At 51.9% G+C, this 22226-nt stretch overlaps 2 protein-coding genes across 2 annotated transcripts; one reads left to right on the top strand and one right to left on the bottom strand.

The window, feature by feature from the left end:
• The first annotated feature begins 3726 nt into the window (after positions 1 to 3726).
• Positions 3727 to 8545, top strand: SNX21 (sorting nexin family member 21). Its single transcript, XM_029219760.1, has 3 exons — positions 3727 to 4032; positions 4473 to 4651; positions 7666 to 8545. Exons 1-3 carry the CDS (start codon positions 3771 to 3773, stop codon positions 8338 to 8340), a joined length of 1116 nt encoding a protein of 371 aa, XP_029075593.1. The 5' UTR covers positions 3727 to 3770; the 3' UTR covers positions 8341 to 8545.
• A 198-nt stretch (positions 8546 to 8743) lies between these two features.
• ACOT8 (acyl-CoA thioesterase 8) lies at positions 8744 to 21984 on the bottom strand. Its single transcript, XM_029219762.1, has 6 exons — positions 21740 to 21984; positions 20332 to 20468; positions 14550 to 14775; positions 11506 to 11663; positions 10787 to 10981; positions 8744 to 8983 (listed from the first exon to the last, which is right to left on the bottom strand). Exons 1-6 carry the CDS (start codon positions 21856 to 21858, stop codon positions 8871 to 8873), a joined length of 948 nt encoding a protein of 315 aa, XP_029075595.1. The 5' UTR covers positions 21859 to 21984; the 3' UTR covers positions 8744 to 8870.
• Between the last annotated feature and the right edge of the window lie 242 nt (positions 21985 to 22226).

Raw genomic sequence — 22226 nt, 5'->3', positions numbered from 1 at the left:
TTTAAGCCTCCGAGCAGGTGGCAGGCCTTGACGTCCTAGATTCTTGTGAGGAGAGCCTGCCCCGCTCCACCGCCTTAGTGAGCGCCCCCTCAAGAGGCACACTTGCTCCAAGACGGGTGAGGATGATAAGGGTAGAGAAAAGTGAGGCAGCGTGGCGGAATGCAAGAGCACAAGCCTTGACGTCCAAAGCCCAGGATCCAATTCCTGTCTCTACAAGCTGTGCACGCTTGGGCAGGTGGCGATGCCACTCTGAGCTTCAGTTTCCTTATCTGTGAGATGGGGAGAGTCATAACCTCCCTCACAGAGAAACCATGGTAAACAGGAGCCCAGGTATATGTCACCAAGATTGTGCCAACTACACAGGGTCAGTGCTTGGCAAGTGGAATGTTTTGTCTTTGAATCGGGCTAAGGGGCGGGGGATAGGAGGAGGGGAAAGTGACTGCCACAGTTATTGAACCTCTGTGACTTGCCACACACTGTGCTAAAGCATTTTAACCACATGACCTCATCCAGCACTCATCCTGTGAGGTAGCAACTATGGTTATTCCCTTTTCACCGGGAGCTTTGTAAATCATAAAGGTCTATAGTCACGTTGGAGATTCTTATTCATACTGACTGAGGGGAAGTTGGGGCAGACTGTCCTCAGGGGACCCGTCTAGAAGGAGGAACGTATAGAGGGGTCCAGGAAACAGGGTGTGCACTTGGAGGAGAAAGAAACATTGAAAGAAGATTCTTCTCTCAAGCTTACCTTCTCCAGGGAAAGGGTTTGGGGGATTCACTTTTTTGGGGGCAAGGGGGACCAGGGGAAGTTTCTCTAAGTAGGTGAAGGGGCAGCTGGCCCCTTGCTAGAGCTTGAGGAGGAAGTCTGGAGGAGCTCAGCTGGCCATCTGGAGAGGGAAGGAGTGGGCAGATCAAGTCAAGTCCGAGGCGAGCCCACCCTGAGAACGTACAGGGTCCACACGGGGTGTTGGCAACCCACAATCCCACACGGGGATAGACAACATTTATGGACGGTAGCTGAGTCAACAAAAAGAGCACGGAGATGACTAAACACAGGGTCTGGGGCTAGTGAAAGGGGGCTGGACACCAAGGAAGTCAGATGGACAGTGGCAGCTGGGCTGCCCTCTTGCCCTATACATAGATATTCCCAAGGAAATCTCAGTGGAGCCAGGCCAGGCTAAATAAGGCCTCCCCCAGCCAGGCACAGGGCTGAGGGGCCATGCTCCCCAGGGGATGCCAATTTGGACACAAACATTGGAACCACTTAACCCCTTTGGACCAGAGAGTGTGGAACTTGCAGCAATCCTTTGTTCATTAATTTGTTCTTTCATTTATTCAGGGAAATAGATAAGGTCCAAACTCAGTGTGGCCAAGCAAGGTCCCACTCACCCTTCCATTCTCATCCCCTTTCCTCTCCCACCTTGCATGCCACTCTTCTCTGTTCAGACTAAAATAAGGCTCCGAACACCACCCTTTAAAGTTCCCGGGCCCTTGCACATTCTGGGTTTTTTCTGCCAGAAACTCCCATCTTCCCTTTGTTCACCTGCCTACTTCCCTATCCTCTTTCTCGGCTTTAACGATACTTCCTCCAGGATCCTTCCTCCCCTGTACCCAGGCCAAAGGAGTCCAAGGTGGTCTCCAGTATTTTCCTCAGTCATAGCACTGAACATGCCATGGGATCACGACCTGTTCTAAGTTCCACGGACCAGAGACTGTTACCTGCCTGCCAGTGCATTCCCCAGCACCCAGCACTTGGCACTTAGCAAGTGTTCAAAAAATAATATGATCTTTGGAAGAATAAGTGAACAGAATGACATCTGGTTCAATATAAGGAGGACCTTTCTAACAGTGGTGGTTGAATAATAATGGGACTGGGCAGCCTCAGAAGGTAATGAGCCTCCTGTTACTGAATGTATGCAAACAGGAGTTTGATGACCACCTCTCAGGGAGGCTGTGGGGAGAGATCCACACGGAGCCTAAGAGTAGTGGAGAATACAAGACCTCAAAAGATCTCCTAGTTCTGGCCCTGTGTGTATGGCCCAGGGTAACTTTCCTTCACTGAGCTTCAGACTACCCATCTGTAAAATGGAGGTGCTAGACCAGATTTCGGAGCAACCCTCCTCCAGACCCTCATGGCTCTTGACAACCCGTGGTTTTGTGAACACCTGCTTTGTACCCAGACTTGTGAGGCATTTGCCAAAGTACAGGTTAAGATTCAGCCAGTGTTTGGTGAATGGGTGAGTGCTGAATGAATGAACAAATGAGGTGTGTCTTTGTTGCCCCAGCACCCTGCTGGGAAGCTGAATGAAGAGTCATTAAAGCTTTGAGATTACACAGACTTGGCCTTAAATCCCAGCTCCCCTATTTCCTAGCTGTGGATTTTGGGAAAGTCTATTTGCCTCAGTATCTTCATCTTGAAAATGGACCATTCTTGTCCACTAAGAGCCTCCTCCCCAGGATGTTGTGAGGTTGAGATGTGACCCCTTGTAAAGTGCCTAGAACAGGATGGAGGATACAGTGGAACTTCAAGAAATGAGAGCCCTGCCCCTTCTGTACAGAGGGAGGGCAGGCAGTATGTGTTCCATTCAAAGCTATTCCCATACCCCTCTCTCCTGTGCCATTTAAAAAGGGGAGAAGCTACCATCAGAGAGATTTTACTCGTTTGATTGTATAACTAGTGATATCTGCCCTGCTAGGGACTGATAGCTAGGTCTTTTGATGGGAAGGGACAATAAATTTTTGACCTACTGCTGCCCTCTGGATAAAAAATAGAAACACAGCTCACTAGGGGAGTTGCTGAGATTACCAGGCCTGTAGCGTGAGAAAAGAACAGGATGTGGAACTCAGGAGACCTGGGCTGCAGGGCCCTACACTCAGAAAACTCTGGCAAGCTGTATGACTTGGGGAAAGTAACTCAGCCTCTCTGGGTCTCAGTTTTCCCCGTTTGCCTATGTCCTATGTGTGAGGCAGGCTCAAATGAGATTGTAAAAGCTTGTGAACACTGTAGAAACAATAATCATTGTGTAACTTATTATCCTCTTAGTCCCTCCTCTGTGCAAAATTCGTACTTAAATTCGTATTAATTGTTCCTGTTTTACATATGAGAAAACCTAGGCTACTCGAGGTCAGAGGTCAGATTTCATCCCAGATCACTCGGCTTCTCTTGGCCTCGGTTTCCTCACAGGAGAGATGGGCTTCCTACTGCCGCGTAATGACTTTGGAAAGTTAGAGTGCTGGGTATAAATTAGGGGATAGATGGGGGCCAGCCTGGGTCTCCGCAGGGTTGGGAGGATTCAAGGAGGGTGTAGGCCCCTCCGGATTGGGGACGATCCCTTAGGGGGCCGCGGGCTTGCCCAGGCCTACCCAGGATTCCCAAATCCCTCATGGAGCAAAGGGCCCGGGACTCCCGGGCGGCTCAGGGAGCAGGCGGGGCCGGAGGCGGGGCGGCGGCAGGAAGGGGCCGGAGCGGCCTGGGCCCGGCGGAACCCGGCGGAGCCCGGTTGCCCTCGTCCAGGCACCGCGGGCCGCACGAGAACCCCGGGGAGCGGGGCGCCCCAGAGTGCACCTCGGGGCGCAGGAGGCAGACCCGCGCCAGGGGGTGAAAGAGGCGCCGGCAGAGTCGCGGGACCCTCCACAGGCAAGGGCGGGGCCTCCGCGGCGCCCCTCCCTCCCCCAATCCCGGCCCCGCCCCGCCCCCTCCCCGCGCGGGGCTGGGGTCCGCCTCCCTCCCCAGCCCGGGACCCCGCGTCGCGAGCTCCTCCCGGGGTGCCATGGCCTCGCGGCTCCTGCACCGGCTGCGGCACGCCCTGACCGGCGACGGCCCCGGGGAGGCAGCGGCCGGCCCCGAGGCCGAGCAGTTCCCGGAGAGCTCGGAACTGGAGGACGACGACGCCGAGGGCCTGTCGTCCCGCCTCAGCGGCACCCTGAGCTTCACCAGTGCCGAGGACGACGAGGACCAGGACGACGAGGACGATGAGGAGGCTGACCACGACCCGCTGCCCGATGGGGACCGGGCGGCGGGAGAAGACGCAGGCGAGTGCGGGAGGATGGAGGCGGGAACCCTGGGGCTCGATTAGGCCTCCACCCCAGCCGCGTTCCCGAGCTGATCCAGCCGAAACGCAGACACTTCTTTAAGTGCCCCAGCCACCTCTTGGCTGTGTGACCTTGACAGAGTCACAACACCTCTCTCAGCCAAGTTCCCTTGTGTCAAATAGGGGAAATCACTCCCATCCCGGGTTGTTTAGGGCATGATATGTACAGGGTCTGGGATACAAATGGTAGTAATGTGCTAGCAATGTTTTGGGGGTGGAGATATTTATTTAACATCTACTGTCTGCCGGGCAGGTGTTTGGCACCAGGCCCCCTCTCTGGCCCTCCGTTTCCATTTATGTCAAATGGGGATAAATCCTTTGTCATTTGTTGGGAGGATGAATGAGGTCAGGGCATGTAATTTATGTGGAACCTGGCCCCAGGCCCATCCTGTGCTCATGCAGAACGGAGTCCCCCACCTGATGGGCAGCGGGGCAGTCAGCTCCTGACACGGCAGTTGCAAGATTTCTGGAAGAAGTCCCGGAACACCCTCGTACCCCAGCGGCTGCTCTTTGAGGTGACCAGCGCCAACGTGGTCAAGGACCCGCCCTCCAAGTACGTGGTGAGTGAGGGTCCAGGAATCCCTGGGCTGTGAGTCTAGAAGTCTGGCTAAGAGAAAACGCCAGCTTCCTGGGGGATCTGGCTGTGTATAAGTGGCTGCCCCATTTTACAGATGGGGAAACTGAAGCCAGAAAGGGGATGTAACTTGAGCAAATCCTCAGGCAAATGACTTAAAACTTTTTTGAGGGACTATGGACCTATCCAGTCCTGGTTCTGAGACTAAGAACTAGTGTGCGTGTCCCCCGCTCCCTGGTTTTTGCAAATCGTCGCAAGATGCAAGATACACAAGGAAGAATATTATCTGAGTCAGACTTGAGATCCAAGTTGCATTGGTTAGTGGTTAGAAAAATGGGTTTTGGATCCCAGTTACTACCAGTCGTTTGACTTTGGGTGAATTGTGAAACTTTGACGACCCTGTTTCCTCATCTGAACGAGGGGATAATGCCCAGGATTGTCGCAGAAATCAAATGAGACAGTGCATAGAAAGCCCTTAGCGTTGCACCTGGCATCGTGAAGTGCTCGATAAAATGGTAGTTCTATTATTATTCAACCTTTGGGTTGAAAATGCCTGGCCTCTAGGGCCTGTTGTAGCCTCTTTACAACCCAGGAAAGTCAGTTCTCCAGCACCCACACCTGTACAGAATGTTTGTCCTAAGGACTGGATTTATGGGATGGGTAGGGTTGGGGTGAAGATCAGTGCGGTGGGGAGGCCCTGATTTCCTGGCTGTGGAAAGGAGACACACATGGCGAATTCGGTGGTCCCGGTCCTGAAACCCAGCCTGACCTGGCTGGTCATGGCAGCAGCAACTCCCTGCCTCCCACTTCCCTCCTCTTCACCACCCTCCTCCATTTCTGACTCAGCAGGAAGGGGGCCTGAAGCCCTGTCCCACGTCTGGGCTTCTCCACCCCTCTCTGCAGCTCTTAGTGAAAAAAGGGCCACGCCCATGGGGCGACTGCTCCCATTTGAGCAGGGATTGACTCCAATGATCAGATCTTAAGTGGCGAAAGTCCTGGCTGGGGGTCATGCACAGGAAGGGGGCGCCAAGGATCAGTAGCAGCTGGGAGACAAGGAAGTATGCGGGCAACTCTGGGAAGAGAATGACAAGATAGAGCCAAGTTTGGCCTGGCGGCCTGGCCCAGGTCTGGGGAAACGAATCTTCTCTTTGTTTGATGGGGACCCTAAATCCTGCTTTAACATCTCCTGGGGGTTAAGAGCACAGGCTTTGGAATTAGGTCGGCCTGGGTTTGAGTCCCAGCTGGGCCCTTTACCAGCTTAAGGGAGGTCTTTGAGCCCTTTGCCCCCTCTTGGGGCCTGCTTCCTGAGCTGTCAAACGGAGGTAAGGATGGCTTCCGGGCAGTGCTGTTGTGATGATAAAATAGTAGATGTGAAGAGCTAGGCACAGCACGTGGTGCAGGGTAGGCGCTCAGTTAATGGAGTGACTCTCATTACCTATCTCAGCGGGACAGTATAGGATCAGATAATGGATGTAAAATGGGTTTTTGTCCAGAAATTACAAATGAAAATAAAAGCTAGATGAGCATAAGGGGTCACTATAGACCAGTGCTTCCTGAAACGTGTTCAGCAGAAAATTGGTTCCCTCCCTGGAATATCAATGACTGTTCTTAAAAAAAAAAAAAGTTTTTACAGTCAATATGCAATGTTTGGGGAATGCAGAATTGAACGAGAGTAAAATAAGTTTCTTTACTGTTAAACTTTTCAATCCTGAATATTAATGTACACTGAATCTTCAAGGGAAGGATAGAGCAGGCAAACCGAACTGACCAGGGGGGGCTAGGATATTGGCAATTACACAGAACAAATTCGAGAGAAGAATCTCGGTTTGGTGTTAGTATGCTTTCAACATCGAACGCTTGCTAATCCCGCCTTCAGACCTGTTAGCTCAGCATGATTACAGATTAATCTATATTTGGGTTCTCGGACCTGGGGGGAAGCTTAGTGGTCATCTTGTTCAGTGTTTCCCAAACCTCCAGCACCCTCACAATTCTTGTCCTATCTAAATGCTACTTGTACCATTCTGTGCTTCACGTTTCTCTTCAAATAAACCTATTTTTGAAAAATAAGTTTAAAAGACAACTTTATAGCACAACTGTATATGGAAAGGCTCACTTGCCATAAAGAGAAGATAACCGTAGAAATAAAAGCAGTGAGAGTGTCATTAAGCCCTGCCTGGGTGCTGCTGCCTGAAGAAGGCCCTGACCTGAGAGTCTCTTTCTGGCTCTTTTCTAAAAATGGAGATGAAAAGGGCTTTTTTAAACCAAACTGAGAGCTTCTCAATGTGCAGTCAGAAAGGTTCACAGAGCATTAGTGGGGGCATCGCCTCCTGCCTCTGATTCAGTGTTATATACTCCAGTACATACCCCTAAACCACCCAGGTACCAACGTTTGCACACGTCCCACACTTAAGTAAACAGTGAGCTGGGCCAGCGCTCCAGTCACTAGAGTCGGAAGCGGACCCAAGAAGGGGACTGCCCTGCCTGACATCACATAGTGAGGGAGCACCTGACCTGAGGTTAGAACTTGGGTCCCAGTGCACTTTTCACACTGGTCGCTACTGGGGCTGTCTGAAGACCTGTGTTCTGGGTCTGGATTGGAATAACCTGGCCAGGGATGTGGGGCTATGTATCCAGAGTGGAATGAAGCTCCAAGCTGATCCTAAAGGATGGCTCTAGAGGCCCAAGAGATGGGCCTGGGTTTCGGCCCTCGGCTGGTTTTCCAGAGGGGCTGTAAGAAGAGCTCACTGCCCTATGCGAAGGGAGTACTCCCTAGGAGGGGCAGAGGGGGCGGCTGGACCAGGCGCTGAAGCTCATCTCTGTCTTTTTCTCCCCATGCTGCCTTGGGCCTGGGTCATTTCAGATGAGCCTCAGGTAAGATGAGACTGGGCTCCCCAGCAGCCTTGGGGGTGAAGGGAAGAGGTGGGGGAAGAGAGCTGGAAGTGAGAGGGAAGGGTCCCGGGGACACCTTGCACCTGCCCTGACCCCCACCCTCCCCCGCAGCTCTACACCCTCGCCGTGATGGGCCCGGGGCCACCGGGTCGCCAGCCAGCCCAGATCTCCCGCCGATACTCGGACTTTGAGCGGTTGCACCGAAACCTGCAGCGGCAGTTCCGGGGCCCCATGGCTGCCATCTCCTTCCCCCGCAAGCGCCTGCGCCGGAACTTTACCGCAGAGACCATCGCCCGCCGCAGCCGGGCCTTTGAGCAGTTTTTGGGCCACCTCCAGGCAGTCCCTGAGCTGCGCCAGGCCCCGGACCTGCAAGACTTCTTTGTGCTGCCGGAGCTGCGGCGGGCGCAGAGCCTCACCTGCACTGGCCTCTACCGCGAGGCCCTGGCGCTCTGGGCCAACGCCTGGCAGCTGCAGGCCCAGCTGGGTGTCCCCTCAGGCCCAGACCGCCCTCTGCTGACCCTGGCGGGGCTGGCTGTGTGCCACCAGGAGCTGGAGGACCCTGGGGAGGCCCGGGCATGCTGTGAGAAGGCCCTACAGCTGCTGGGGGACAAGAGCCCTCACCCTTTTCTGGCACCCTTTCTGGAGGCCCACGTGCGGCTCTCCTGGCACCTGGGCCTGGACAAACACCAATCAGAGGCCCGGCTCCAGGCCCTGCAAGAGGCAGGCCTGACGCCCACGCCACCCCCTAGTCTCAAAGAACTACTCATCAAGGAGGTGCTGGACTAACCACACCTAGACTTAAGGCCACTGTGGGGAGAGGCACTGCCCCAGGATGGGAAGTGGGGTAGGGGCGGATGAGGACACGGACAGCAGTTGGGAGGTGACCAGGGGTGCTGGGAACCCCTAGAAGTTCCACAAAGGATTTGTAGCAGACTGAAGAAATGTGCTTCTTCTGTTGAGCAGGGCTCAGGACAAGCTTTGGCTAGGATGGTGCAGGGAGAAAGTCTGGTGCAGCCTCTCAAGCTTATGAATTCTGGGGGCTGTGCCCCAGGTCAGGGTCAACGGTCCCTTTTCCTTGGGCCTCCGAGCCAGCCTGGCTAAGGGCCAGGAACTCTGGCCCAGGAGTCCTGGGGTTGATGGCTGGAGGGAGGGCTGCAGTTCCGGCCAAGGGGGATTAAAAGCCAGCAGCTCCACTGGTAGAAGTCTCTTTATTCCATGTTCAGGACCAAAGGCCCAACCCTGGATGGTAACTCCTGCCTCAGGAGTCGGGGGAGAAGGGAGATCCTTGAAGCCCCAGACCAAGCTGGTACCTCTGGCTACAGCTTTGAGTCCCGGGGCTTCACTCGGATCACGCCCTCCTGGGCACAGGACATAGCCAGGACCCCGTCCCGACGCCACAGCCGCCCATGAACTAGGCCCCGGGAGCCACCTGCGAAGATAAGGGAGAGAACTGTTTCCTTCCACCCAGCCAAATGGCCTCCTTGAAAAACGTACAACTCAGGTTGGACCACCCCATGCCAGGGTACGCTCAGTGTTGTGGTCACTCCCAATCTCCAAGCACCCTTTTAGGAGCCTATTATGGTTGGTCATCGGGTAACTCCTCCCATGGGAATCCCACTTGATGGTTTAAAAGCACTTTCACATATCTGCTGGCTTCCTCAAAAAAATCCCAAGGGGATACGTTCTGAGAACAGTCTGGTTCAGTAGCTCAGCTAACCAGATCTGCCCCACTTCTGGCCACCTGTGTGAGGAAACCCATCAGTTCCCCCCTTTTTTTTTTTTTTGCCGTAGGCGGGCCTCTCACTGTTGTGGCCTCTCCCGTTGCGGAGCACAGGCTCCGGACGCGCAGGCTCAGCAGCCATCGCTCACGGGCCCAGCCGCTGCGCGGCATGTGGGATCTTCCCAGACTGGGGCGTGAACCCGTGTCCCCTGCATCGGCAGGCGGACTCCCACCACTGCGCCACCAGGGAAGTCCCCATCAGTTCCCTTTATAATAAATCAAACCAGGCCCTCCAGGCTGGTAATTCGTTCAAACAAACAAACCAACAAAAAAAACCCCCACCTCCATCCCCACAGGGACAAAGGGGCTCGGAGGACAGGACGTGGAGCCGTGAGGCCTGGCCACCCCCCTCCCCACGTGGAGATTCTCCCTTGCTAGCCCAGGGCCTTAGTCTGATTATTTAGGAAGGGAACTGCTGGTTTCTCTTATATGCAGAACAGCTCACTTAGGCCTTGTCCCATGTTCCAGATGATGCCAGTCAAATCCAGAGAGGCTCAGGAACTTGGCCTTAAGGCTCAGGCCAAACATGAACCCAAGAGTCCTAACTTCAAGTGGTGGCTCCTTTACTGTGATGCTGTCGGTGCTCAAGAGCCCCCCTTCCCTGAGTATAAGAAGTCCCTCAAGTTTTGTCCCTGGTTCACGAAGCAAGGCTTTTCTTTGTTTGAAATGCACTTCCTTGGAAAGGAACCCAGGGCTCTGAGACTAGGCACTGATGAACGAGTCTGGGTTTCTCTCAACACTATAAGGAGTATCCAAGCAGTGGGGCCCTTAGAGAATGCTGAGTGCCCTGACCCTCAACCAGGTTAATTGTCAGAATCACTTAGGGAGCTTTTTCCTTTTTTTAATTTTTTGACTGCGCCGTGCAGCATGTGGGATCTTAGTTCCCCGACCAGGGATCAAACCTGGGCCCCTTGCAGTGAAAGCACGGAGTCTTAACCACTGGACCGCCAGGGAAGTCCTGGGAGCTTCTTAAAAATAGTTTCCTGGACCTCATCCAAGATCTGCAGAGTCAGAATCTTAGGGATGGAATCTGAGAACGTTCTGAAAAAGCTCCCCCAAGTGGTGGTCTGATGGGCCACCAGCTTTGGATACCTCTGTTTTAATGCAACCCTATTTGTTGAGATGGGGAAACAGGCTCAGAGAGGAGATGGGACTTGCCCAAGATCACACAGGTAATCTGAAGTGGCTCTGGGACTAGAACTGAGTCTCTGAGATAAACTGAATCATATTCCCAGCATGTTACAGAAATTAAGAGCTGAGCAGGTGTCCCATCCTCAGGCCTCACCCTGTCGTTTTGAAGACAAGGATACCACAGCCTACGGAAGCAGAAGAGGAAGTGAGTGATCTGTGTGGTGCTCCATAGAAAGTGGGTGGGGGACAGCATCACCCAAGAAAGCAGGCTCCCTGCCCTCCCAGGGTCAGCACCCTCATCCCCCATGGTCCCACACTCACCGGCCCAGGGGCTCTCACACTCATAGAGCATCCAGTGGTCAGCTCGGAAAGGGGCGTGGAACCACATGGAGTGATCCAAGGAGACCATGAAGTGCACCTCGTGCCGCCACTGGTGGGGCAGCAGTGCTGTGCCCAGGAAGGCATAGTCCGAGATATAGGCTGCCACGCAGCAGTGCATCTTCATGTCGCCCTCCCCTGCAACAGATTCCGGCCCCATCAGCCCCGGGCTCCTGGGCTTTACAGCTCAGGACCTGCAGGGAGGTAGGGAGAAAGGGGCTGCCGTGCATAGGTGTGCAGACTGTTCACTGCCCAAGGGCACCTGGCCCAAGGTGTGTGTGTGTGATGGGCGATAAGGGAGACAGGGATGGGAGGGGGGCAGGTGCAGGTGAGGACTGAAATCCAATCTTCAGTCCCCAAGTCTCCCACCGTGGGCCCCCGAGTGTCTTCTTCCAGTTTGCACAAAGACATCTGATGCTCAGCAGGGGACCTGGGGAAGAACCTTGGCAAGGTGCCTTGCCTTCCCCAGAAAGGACCAACATTAGGATTACAGTCACCTGCCCGTTCTCCCCATGCAAAGGGCTGAGCCAACCTCCCCATCATGCAGGTAAGTAAACAGGCCCAGAGTGGGGAAGTAACATGCCCAAGGCCACAAAGGGCAAATGAGGTACAGGTCTAGGCCCCCGGAGAGCGTTTCCTTTCAGGCCATGGGGTCCTCTTACCAATGTAGCCCCGGGCTCGCACCCAGAACATCTGTTTGGGCTCCATGCTCTGCAGCTGGCTCAGAGTGGGTAGGTTTACCAGCTTGATCTCAATGGGCACCTCCCGGGCAGCAGTTCGGTTCAGCCCCACTCGGTACTTCTCTTGGAGGTTAGGGTCCCTGAAAGTAAAGGGGAGAGGGATGGGGAGACCCAGGAAGATGAGGAGCCTGTCCTCTGAGCCACCTCTTCTGACCCCTCTCATTCCTCCACAGGGACTCCTGACTTATCCCCAAAGCTCCCCTCCCCTCTGGCAGGCAAGACAGGATAGATTTGCATCCTTTCTTTGCCACTTATGAGTCCTCTGGCCTGGTGCAAGTTAGTCATCGCTCAGCCTTTTTCCCATCTGCAAAATGTGGATGACAGTCACCTACCTCATAGTAAATACTGTGGAGGAGACAAGATAAGGCGTATGAAGCCAACACATCATCTAGTCATGCGGTGTACCCTGTGGCAGGCCCTGCTCCAGGCATCTCACACACATGAACTCACCCGTCAACACCTCTGTGAGACCCATGCTGCTCTCACTGCTATCTGATAAGTGAAGCAAGCACCGAGGGTGCAGGGAGCCTGCTCAGGAAGTGGAGGGGCGCGGGATTCGGGCCCAGCCAGTCTGGCTCCTCGGTTCACACTCTTAACCACTTCTCTATTCTAACACTCAGGAAATAGGCTGCCCTACTTGGACTGACTTACCTAACCCTGAGCGACTGGGGACGCTGTGTTCCAGGGAGAGGAGCCCATTTCCAGGGAAGCCCCTTTGCCACAGTAAGGACACCCCTTGTGCCCCTAGGCTCTTCCCCGGTATTTCCGTTTCAATCCCTATCCTTTCGAGCCCTGTCTGACAGAACCTTCTGTGATGATGGTATGGTCTGTGGCTGCCCTGTCCGCTGTGGTAGCCACGAGCCACATGTAGCTGTTGAGGGCTTGAAATGTGGCCAGTGTGACCGAGGACCAGAGCTGAATTATTTCTATTTAATGTTAATTAACTTAATACAGCCACCTGTGGTTAGCGGCTTCCTTATGGGACACACAGCTCTAGATTCAGGGACCTTTAAGAACAATGTCCTCCTTTCATTTCTCAAACATTTTGGAGCTCTGACCGCATACCGGGCTCCGTGCTTATTCCTCTCTGTCAAGAGTGATGTAACTACAATTTACTGAGCACTCGCTGAGGGCCTTGTTATCTTGTGTAATCCTCACAGCAGCCTTATAAGGTAGAAATTCTGATTGGCACCATTTTACAACTGAGGACACAGGCACAGAGTGGAAAAGCAACTTGCCAAACTCACACAGCTGGTGGGGGCAGAGTCTAGATTTGAACCCAGGCTTTTCCCAGGTGCAGATGCACGTCCGTTCCATCACACCGGGCTGACAGCCCTGACTGCTGCACAAGGCAGCGGGGCTCTCCTTACGATAGAGCTGTGAAGTCTGCAGGGCAAAAGCAGCCACTCCCATGTTTTAGATGAAGAAGCAGGGCTCTGAGAGGCTGGGGAGTCGAGCAAAGCAACACAGCAGGTGGGAAGTGGAGCCCTGGCCCCAATCTATAACCGAGCAGGACCCTGTGGATACCTCTGTCAAGTTTATGATTAACCTCCTTATCTGAACCTTTATTCCTTTTATTGTTCAAAACCTGTTCTCCTCAAGATTGAGGAGGGGAACTATAACGGAGCAGGACCCTATGGGGCCTTCCTGGGACAGGCCCTTCCCCCATATCCTCTGCTTTGCTCTCTGAAGTACCTAGATAACAGTATATGATGCACATTTCCTGAGTTGTTTTACAGATGCTAACCACACCCCCCCAGCCAAATGAAAGATGTTAACTACTTGATGACTGTGAGCGCATAGCCCCAGGCCTCCTGGAGCTTAAGGACTAACAATGTTAACTGCCCTCTTACCTCACCGTCAGCCAATCAGAGAATCGTGCACGAGCTGATCACACACCCTGCGACCCTCCTCCTTTACCTGGCTTTTAAAAATGCTTTGCCAAAACCCTTCAGGAGGAACTTCCCTGGTGGCACAGTGGTTAAGAATCCATCTGCCAGTGCAGGGGACATGGGTTTGATCCCTGGTCTGGGAAGATCCCACATGCTGCGGAGCAACTAGGCCCGTGTGCCACAACTACTGAGCCTGTGCTCTAGAGCCCTTCAGGGAGCTCGGGGTTTTTTAGAGCATAAGCCACCCATCTCCTTGCATGGCCTTGGAATAAACCTTTCTCTGCTCCAAACTCCGATGTTTCAGTTGGTTTGGCCTCACTGTGCAAGTTGGGCACATGGACTTGCCGTAACAAATCCACGTGACTTGTCCTGTGTCAGGACCCAGAGCTCTTTCCACTGCCCCACCATTTTTCCAACTTTATTAGCTGTGATTCAAGTAAGAAACCTATTTTACCAGGTGACATTCAAAATACTTAACATGCACTAAGGCAAAGGCAGCAGGGCCACAGCTCTGCAGCAGGACCCTCTCACCCCTGGCAGGCATTAACTCCTAGGCTGCTGGGTCATGGGTGACCCTGGAAGAGAAGGGGGACCACTCAGGGACTGGGGAGGTATTTACCAACAGTTATAGAAGTATTTCAGTATTTAAACAGTAGGAAAGCTGTAACAGTACCTGAACTGGATGAATAGGAAGCCCTGCATTTCACACCATGATCCAACACCCACCCATGGGCACACATGCTCTCACACACAACTGAAACTAATGTTTCACAAAAGGATGCCGACCCTTACTACAGGCAATACAGTCTAGTATCTTCTTTTCTAGTCCAGCTTCCCCGTGCCCCGCCCCCACCCCGGCCGTGCCTCATGGCTCGTGGGATCTTAGTTCCCCAACCAGGGATCGAACCCGTGCCCGCTGCAGTAGAAGCACAGAGCCCTAACCACTGGACTGCCAGGGAATTCCCTAGTCCAGCTTTTTAAAATGCTGGCCGAGATCAACTAAAGGACTCCATGGCCTGCTAACAGGTGGCGACTGCAGTTTGAACACTGTCCTGGGACCTTGAGGTCTCTCACCTTAAATACTGGTTAATGAGGGCCTCGTGGCCAAGCAGCTCTTCCGGCGGGGGCACGGTAGGCATGGAGAACTGGTGCTGCACAGGGCTGGGCTGGGCCTTCTGGAAGGAGGCCTGGCAGATGAAGATGGGCCTGCCGTGTTGCACAGCCTTTACGGAGCGCACGGAGAAGCTCACCCCTGTTCGCGTCCGTTCCACCTGGTACAGCACCGGCACCTTCGGGTCCCCTGCAGCAGGCAAAGGGCACACAGCACACGGTGAGCCCAACTGAGCCCCGTAGGCCCTCTCACCATCACCATGGCTGGACAGGCCCCTCTGTTGCTTGTTCTCCATTCCTTTTCTGCTTGGTAGCTACTGACTGAGGCCTGATGAAGCCCAGGTACTGGGGAGAGAACCCTAGACCCTGTCATTGGGATGCTCCCTGTGCAGGTGGAGATCCACTCCGTCAATAGCACAGGACAGAAGGGACACTGCCAGATTCCCTGCATTCAAAGTCCGGCTCTGACACTCACCAGCTGTGTGACCTTGGGAAAGTCACTTAACCTCTTTGAGCAGTTAACGCATCTGTGAAATGGGGATCATCATAGTGTTCATACCTCTCAGGATTTTAATGAGGATTAAATTAGTTCAGAGTCGTAAAGTATTCAGAATAGTATCTGGCACGTAGTAAGTGCTCTGTGTTTGTTCAATAAAATACTGTCAGCTTTTGTCTTGTTCCTTCTGTGACTGGGATCTTGTCATGAACCCGGTACCATTCTTCTAGATCAGGGGTCAGCAAATCTGGCCTGCTGCCTGTTTTATTTTTGTTTTTCTTTTCTTTCTTTCTTTCTTTTTTTTTTTTTTTTGAGAACAAGCAAAGGTTATTTATTCAGAGTTTAGTGCATCAAGGGAGTCAGCCATAATCACTTCCGCTTGGCAGAGACTCAAAGGCACACGGAGGAGCGGGAAAGCTTTATAGGGAAAAAAAAGGTTTCAGGTATGCCCTGCTTGGAGGCTGCTGGCATGGTGATAGGCAGCCTATGGAATTGGTGATGTTTGGCTTTCCCCAGTTAGTCCTAAGTTGGAAGCAGGGGCAAAAATTAGGGAAGCTCTCAGTTATTCATCAAGTCCTGGCCATTAGGGGCTGATCATTACAGGGACTATGGTTTGGCTTCCTGGACTGGCTGCTAGAAATGGTGGTCTGACTTCCTCCAAACCTGACTTGTAGATAGTAGGGTGGCTTCCTGTGCTAGTTGCTACCAGCTGTGGCTCAGAGTTCTCTTTTTATATATGGTTTGGCCACTGTCTGATATTCATTCTCCCAGGAAAAGCCTGCTGTCAGTCCCTTCATCCCTAATGCAAATGGAAGTCAACCTGACCCTTCTCCTTCGCTATCTGTGCTCACAAGACAGGATGGGAGACACTGGCCCCAGCGTGAGGACTATTAACCCTCAATGAACAGGTCAGGGAGGGTTTTTAGAGAGAGTTTTCCTGGTGTCCCTGAAGTCCTTTAGTCTGAGTCAGACCGACCTTGGAGAACCCTGACACGTAGGTGGTAAGATGTCTTGGGGATGATCTTCAACTTTGAGATGAAAGAAGCAGGTCTAGAGAAGCATTGCTTCCTCCACCCCATCCAAATGGGGAGCCTGCCAGGCACTGGGGGCTCATTCAACAGCAATAAACACTCCTATGAAGCCCTGAAGCCCAGCGGGTTTGCTCAGGTCTGTTAGCCAGCAATGCCAAAGGGGCATTTTTAATCAGAATGGGGGCTCCTCAAGGCCAAAGGCCTTTGAGAAGGGCTTCCCAAGAGTCCAGAAACGAGACAGCTACATAAGCAGTCTGATTTCAGGGGCTGGGAAGGAGGCCTCCCTTCCCTATCAACGAAATAAAAAAAAAAAGCTGTCATCCAATCCTTGGGCTGCAGCTAAAATTCAGTATTTTCAGTTACTAGTGATTTACCTTTCAGTGTGAATGAGTTCCAGACCTGTTTTTTAAAATTTGTATTGGAACAGAGCTGGTAGGCTCTGCAGTATATTGAAGGAAGCGAGATAACAGTTATGGAGTGAGTGCATTAGTTATGTGGACCTGAAACAGACAGCCAGATACTTCTCCAGCAAAGATGGGTTTCTTGAGGATCAGCAGAGAAATGCAATATCAGGGTCTGCAACCACAGTGAGCCACATGCAAGTCCCCGTCCAGCAAGAGGAGAATGCTTTTATAGAGGGGAAAAGGGAGGGCTATAGTATAGTGCAATTGGGAGGGCCCTAGTAAACAAAGAGCCCATGGCTTTTCATTGGTTGAGTCCTTGCCAGAAAGGAGTCTTTTTCAGGGCATGAGCGCTCCCCCCTCTGGTCTCCCAACTCTACTTAATGGAGGTTTCTGTTAATGAATTTTTTTATTGTTGCTAAGGTATCGTTTCTCACGTTGGTCTCACATTAACTATGCAAAGTGGGTCTTATCACCATTGTATAGATAGGAAAACTGATGCTGTAGTAAATAACATTTTTTGGAATATGACCAAGCCCATTTGTTTACATACTATCTCCTATTGCTTTTGCCCACAAAACCTAAAATATTTACTCTGCCTTTACAGAATAATGTTTTTTGACTCCTGCTCAAGATTCTCCATGCTTTAAACCTATACCAAGTCAGAAAACACCTGTATTACATTCTTCTACCTATCTAGAGAAATACATTTTTTCTTAATTTTATTTTTGGCTGAGTTGGGTCTTCGTTGCTGCGCGTGGGCTTTCTCTAGTTGCGGCAAGCAGGGGCCACTCTTCATTGTGGTGCACAGGCTTCTCATTGCGGTGGCTTCTCTTGTCGAGCACAGGCTCTAGGCGCGCAGGCTTCAGTAGTTGTGGCTCGCGGGCTCTAGAGTTCTGGCTCAGTAGTTGTGGCACATGGACTTAGTTGCTCCGTGGCATGTGGGATCTTCCCGGACCAGGGCTCGAACCCATGTCCTCTGCATTGGCAGGCGGATTCTCAACCACTGCGCCACCAGGGAAGCCCTGAGAAATACTTTTTTTAATCAAAAAACAAACAAACAAAAAACCCAAACTGACTAACATTCTATACAGGGCTTTTAGAAAGAGAATTGATATGATAAATGGCCAAGGACCAACACCTCCACCTCCCAGTATCTTTTAATTAAAAATATCATTAGCAACATTGTAAAGCAACTATACTCCAATAAAAAAAATTTTAAAATATATCTATATATCATTGGAGCACCATCATTGTTTATAAATCTTGATGTACCTGGTAGAGGGTCACATCACAAACTAATAAGAGAGCTTCCCTTTTTGCCTTGCTGCCAGGAATCTCGGAACTAACTTTTGTGTAAAACTGCAATGACATGCCTTAGCCTAGTATTTTGACACAATTATTTCCCCCAAATCCCGTTACTACTAGCCTCCTGGCCCTTGACTTTTATTTATTATTACTTTTGAAAATTTTGTCCCAGGGAATTCCCTGGCGGTCCGGTGGTTAGGACTCCACGCTTTCACTGCTGAGGGCACGAGTTCAATCCCTGGTCTGGGAACTAAGATCCCACAAGCTGTGCGGCCCGACCAAAAAATAAAAAAATTAAAAACTTCCACAAGCTGTGCGGCCCGACCAAAAAATAAAAAAATTAAAAACTTAATATCCTTCTTAAAATAATTTTTTTGCCCCAAATGTTTTATTTTTTCCCATACTTAATTTTTTTGCAGACTATATTCCATTATAGGTTATTACAATATACTGAATATAATTCTCTGTGGTACACAGTAAATCCTTGTTGCTTATCTATTTTATGTATAGTAGTTTGTATCTGTTAATCCCATACTCCTAATCTGCCTTGACTTTTATTTTATTTTAAAAATTAATTAACTGGGGTTCCCTGGTGGCGCAGTGGTTGAGAGTCCGCCTGCCGATGCAGGGAACACGGGTTCGTGCCCTGGTCCGGGAAGATCCCACATGCCGCGCAGCGGTTGGGCCCGTGAGCCATGGCCGCTGAGCCTGCGCGTCCGGAGCCTGTGCTCCGCAACGGGAGAGGCCACAGCAGTGAGAGGCCCGCGTACCGCAAAAAAAAAAAAAAATTAATTAACTGATTTTTTTTTGGCCGCACCACACGGCTTGCGGGATCTTAGTTCCCCGACCAGGGATCGAACCCAAGGCCCTCAGCAGTAAAAGCACGGAGTCCTAACCATTGGACCGCCAGGGAATTGTGACTTTTATTTTAATAGTTCTATAATAGCTGCCAATTATTTTAAGCTGTCTTGCAGCCTTTCAAGAAGCAGATAGGGACACAAATAATTGGTGATTATTAGTGTTGGCACTTCCGGAGCACAAGCTCCGGGCGCGCAGGCTCAGCGGCCATGGCTCACGGGCCCAGCCGTTCCGCGGCATGTGGAGTCCTCCCGGACCAGGGCACGAACCCGCGTCCCCTGCATCGGCAGGCGGACTCTCAACCACTGCGCCACCAGGGAAGCCCTATGGGAGCTTCTTACATAACCTCTTTGGGTCCAAAGTTCCTTATACATAGCATAGTGGCAGGAATGCTGTTTACTTAAAAGGATTAAACAAGATAATGTACATAGCTGCGCACTGTAACATGCAAATTTTAATTATTCCCATAAGTTCATCATCAAAAAGTAATGATAATTACCATTTATGGAAAACCCACATCATGCCAGGCCCTGCACTAGATACTTTACCTGCAAAGACTAAGAATTCTTTTCAGAAACCAGATGATGAAACTGATTCAGAGAGATCAGGTAATGCCCCCGCCCCCCAAAAAACGAAACAAAACTGTCTCACTGGGCTAGAAGGATTACAACATCAAAAGGCCAGCACTTTTGGAGTTTACAACCAAATTGAGGGAACAAAGGGCGCATCTGTACCCAGCTAGCATCAAAGTTGAGAACGGGGCTCACCCCAAGGTCAGTATTCAAATGCTTTATAGCAATGACTGTCACGGAAGTAAAAGGATGGGGAGTGAGGGGCATGGGAACGTAGTACGAAAAGGTGTATTTACTATTAACTATTTTATACTTGTAAAATGAAGGCGGAAACCCATTGTCTTTTTTAATACAGATCACATATAAAGTTTCATAAATTATTCTCAGCTGATGGGACCATGCAGAAGACAGAGACTCTTAAAATTGGGAGCATCTGCCTAGGAGTGAGATTTTTATGTTTCTCAAAAGGGAGCATGGGTTTTAAAAGATTACTCTCTCCTTCATTTGATCCCAGAGCTGTAAGCAGCTACAGGGATCTTGCTTGGCCCCGCTGCTTCTGCATTTTCCAGGTGGGATGAAGGAGGGGTCGGGGAGGGTGGTTATACCTCACTCAAGGTCGCCTGGTGAATCAATGGCAAAGCTCCGACTAGATCCGAGGTCTCTTGTTTCCCGGGCTGGTCTCTTCTCCAAGTTAAGCTGCCTGCCTCAAACTCCCAGCAGAGGTTTCAGCACCCCTCTGAGGATCCAGCACAGGACTGGCACCAGAAGGTGTATGAAGAATAAAGAACAAAAGACCCACTGGGAACAGTTAAGCACCAAAGTCTTGTGCCACTGTGGGCCAGAAAACAAGTACCCAGTATCTCAGCAGGTATGGGGTCTAAGGCTCTTCCTGGCCCCAGGCCTTCTTCCTCTTTAGGCTTCCCTAAGGGCGATCAATTAACCTTCTCCCTCCCCCCTCCCTTCCCTCCCCTCCCCCCTCTACCTCTCTCCCTCTTTCTCCTCAGTCTGCTCCCCAAGGCCAGAAAGAAGTGGCTGCTGGGCCACCAGTGCTGGGGTGGGTTAAGGGAGGGGTTGGGTTACCTTTCCGAACAAAGTAACAGTGCAGGGAATGCACATGGACATCTTCAGTCACAGACTTGGCTGCAGCCACCAAAGCCTGGCCCACGATCTGACCCCCAAACAGCCGCTGGTTTGAGGGTACCCAGTAATGCCTTCCTCTGTGGGGAGAGGGGAAAAACAGGAAAGACTTGGGTGCTGGGCCATATCCCACAATCTTCAATGAGCCTCTAGTGCAGGATCTCTTAACCTGATTGGGGTTTGGGATGCTTTGAGAATCTGTGAAAGCCTTTCCCCAGGCAAATATCCTAACACCACTCTACCTACAACTTCAAGGCCTTAAGGATGCCCCAAACTTCTGTGGATTTCAGTCAAGGATAATGAACCAATCCCCATATTTTATACTATGAGAACAGGGATCAGAGAGGGAAACTGACTTGAGCAACGTTACACACACACACAGCTCAACCATTGCCATCCTGAGCAGTACCCGGGTCTTCTGAGCCCAAGTCCAGTGTTTCTTCCATTGCCCATACCAGGGTAAGGCATAAGCCTCTCAAGCCCTTGAGTAGACCAAGATGAACCCCACAAACTGTGGGGGGGACTGCATTAAGGTCTGCCACTTACACCCCTCAACTTGACAGCCCAGTTCTTAAAAGAACTAGATTTAGAGCTTGAAGGGCCCTCAGACTTCAAGTCTAACCGCTTCAGTGCACAGATGAGGAAACAGGCCCCAGAGTTGAAAAGTCTTGCCCATTGCATGAGCCCAGTGGAGGATTAAGAATTTAGGTCTCCAGCTTCCCACTGCCCAGCCCAGCTTTTTTCATATAATGCATTGCAAATAGCCCTCCAGGGAGTTATTTGTAATTGGTTTAAGTGGGGCTAAGTTAATACCTAAGATAGCTTCCAATAAGCCAGGAGGAGCCTTGGAAGCCCAAACTATTAAATCCCCAGTTACAGTCAAGAATTTAAGCGGCATCAGGAAGGAAACAGGCTCAGGCCTCAGAATGAATAAAGAGCTACTAGACCCCAGCTAGTGGTGGTGGGGATGGGGAATGTAAGAGGAAATTATAGTGAATATGCAGGAGCTGCAGATAAGTTTGTGCCCTTGGACAAATCACTGCCCTTTCTGGACTGGCTCTCCCTGGGACATGATTCCTCAGGGGAGGCTGCTGAGAAGGATACTTTGGGTCACCACTTTTTGCCTAGATTGCCAGGATCTCCCAGGGGTGGGAATGCACAGACCCCCGCGCCGAGGAGGAAGCCGGGGCAGCTTTGTCAGGCACAAGTTCCCTCCCAATCGCAGCACAGGCATCTCGCGCAGAGCCCATCCTCGTCCAGGGGGGTACAAGCAGGGGCAATGGGGTGGCAGCAGGCAAGATCAGGAGCCTCTGACCCAATGCGTGGGTGCGGGCCCGATGCGGCCGGCTACCTGAAGAGATCCTCGTCCAGCAGCTCGAGGTTGAGCACGCTGGTGACCAGGACGCTGCGGAGGTCCCTGGGTGGATCGCCGCCGCCCTGTTCGTCCTCTAGGGCCTGCGGGGACGACATGTAGCCCACTTGCTGCCGGCCCGGGACCCTGCGCTCGGGGGAACACGCGGAGACCTGGACAGAACGCGCAGCCTCCAGCAGAAGCTAAGTAACCGGAAGTCCCCCTCAAGCCCTGAGAAAGTGGGATGCAGGTTATGATTGGTCGGTGCTCCTGTCAGTCTTCGGGTGAGTGTGCCCACCTGCTCTCTAGCGATTGGAGAAAATGAGTGCCAGTCCGGGGAACCCGTGTGTGATTGGATGTGACAGTGAGGGGGCGGAGCCCCGGGACTGGCTAATAAGGGCTGAGTGTCATTTCCCCTCTGTCAGAGAGCGAAGACGCCCCCCAACCTACGGTAACCCTCTCAGGCCGAGGGCTTCTCCTGAGCTCC

The sequence above is a fragment of the Monodon monoceros genome, unplaced genomic scaffold (genome assembly GCF_005190385.1).
Source record: "Monodon monoceros isolate NGI ecotype Baffin Bay Population unplaced genomic scaffold, NGI_Narwhal_1 Super_Scaffold_13, whole genome shotgun sequence".
NCBI lineage: Eukaryota > Metazoa > Chordata > Mammalia > Artiodactyla > Monodontidae > Monodon > Monodon monoceros.
Note: the sequence above shows the minus strand (reverse complement) of the source record. Positions and strands in the feature narration are given on the sequence as shown.

What these genes read in the sequence shown, in the direction of transcription:
- SNX21 (XM_029219760.1), top strand. Translation starts at nt 3,771, where the DNA reads ATGGCCTCGCGGCTCCTGCACCGGCTGCGGCACGCCCTGACCGGCGAC. An exon ending in GGCGGCGGGAGAAGACGCAG is followed by an intron (nt 4,033 to 4,472) that starts GCGAGTGCGGGA and finishes ACCTGGCCCCAG; the next exon opens with GCCCATCCTGTGCTCATGCA. An exon ending in ACCCGCCCTCCAAGTACGTG is followed by an intron (nt 4,652 to 7,665) that starts GTGAGTGAGGGT and finishes CCTCCCCCGCAG; the next exon opens with CTCTACACCCTCGCCGTGAT.
- ACOT8 (XM_029219762.1), bottom strand. Translation starts at nt 21,858, where the DNA reads ATGTCGTCCCCGCAGGCCCTAGAGGACGAACAGGGCGGCGGCGATCCA. An exon ending in CTGGACGAGGATCTCTTCAG is followed by an intron (nt 20,469 to 21,739) that starts GTAGCCGGCCGC and finishes CTCTCCCCACAG; the next exon opens with AGGAAGGCATTACTGGGTAC. An exon ending in CTGTTACTTTGTTCGGAAAG is followed by an intron (nt 14,776 to 20,331) that starts GTAACCCAACCC and finishes TGCCTGCTGCAG; the next exon opens with GGGACCCGAAGGTGCCGGTG.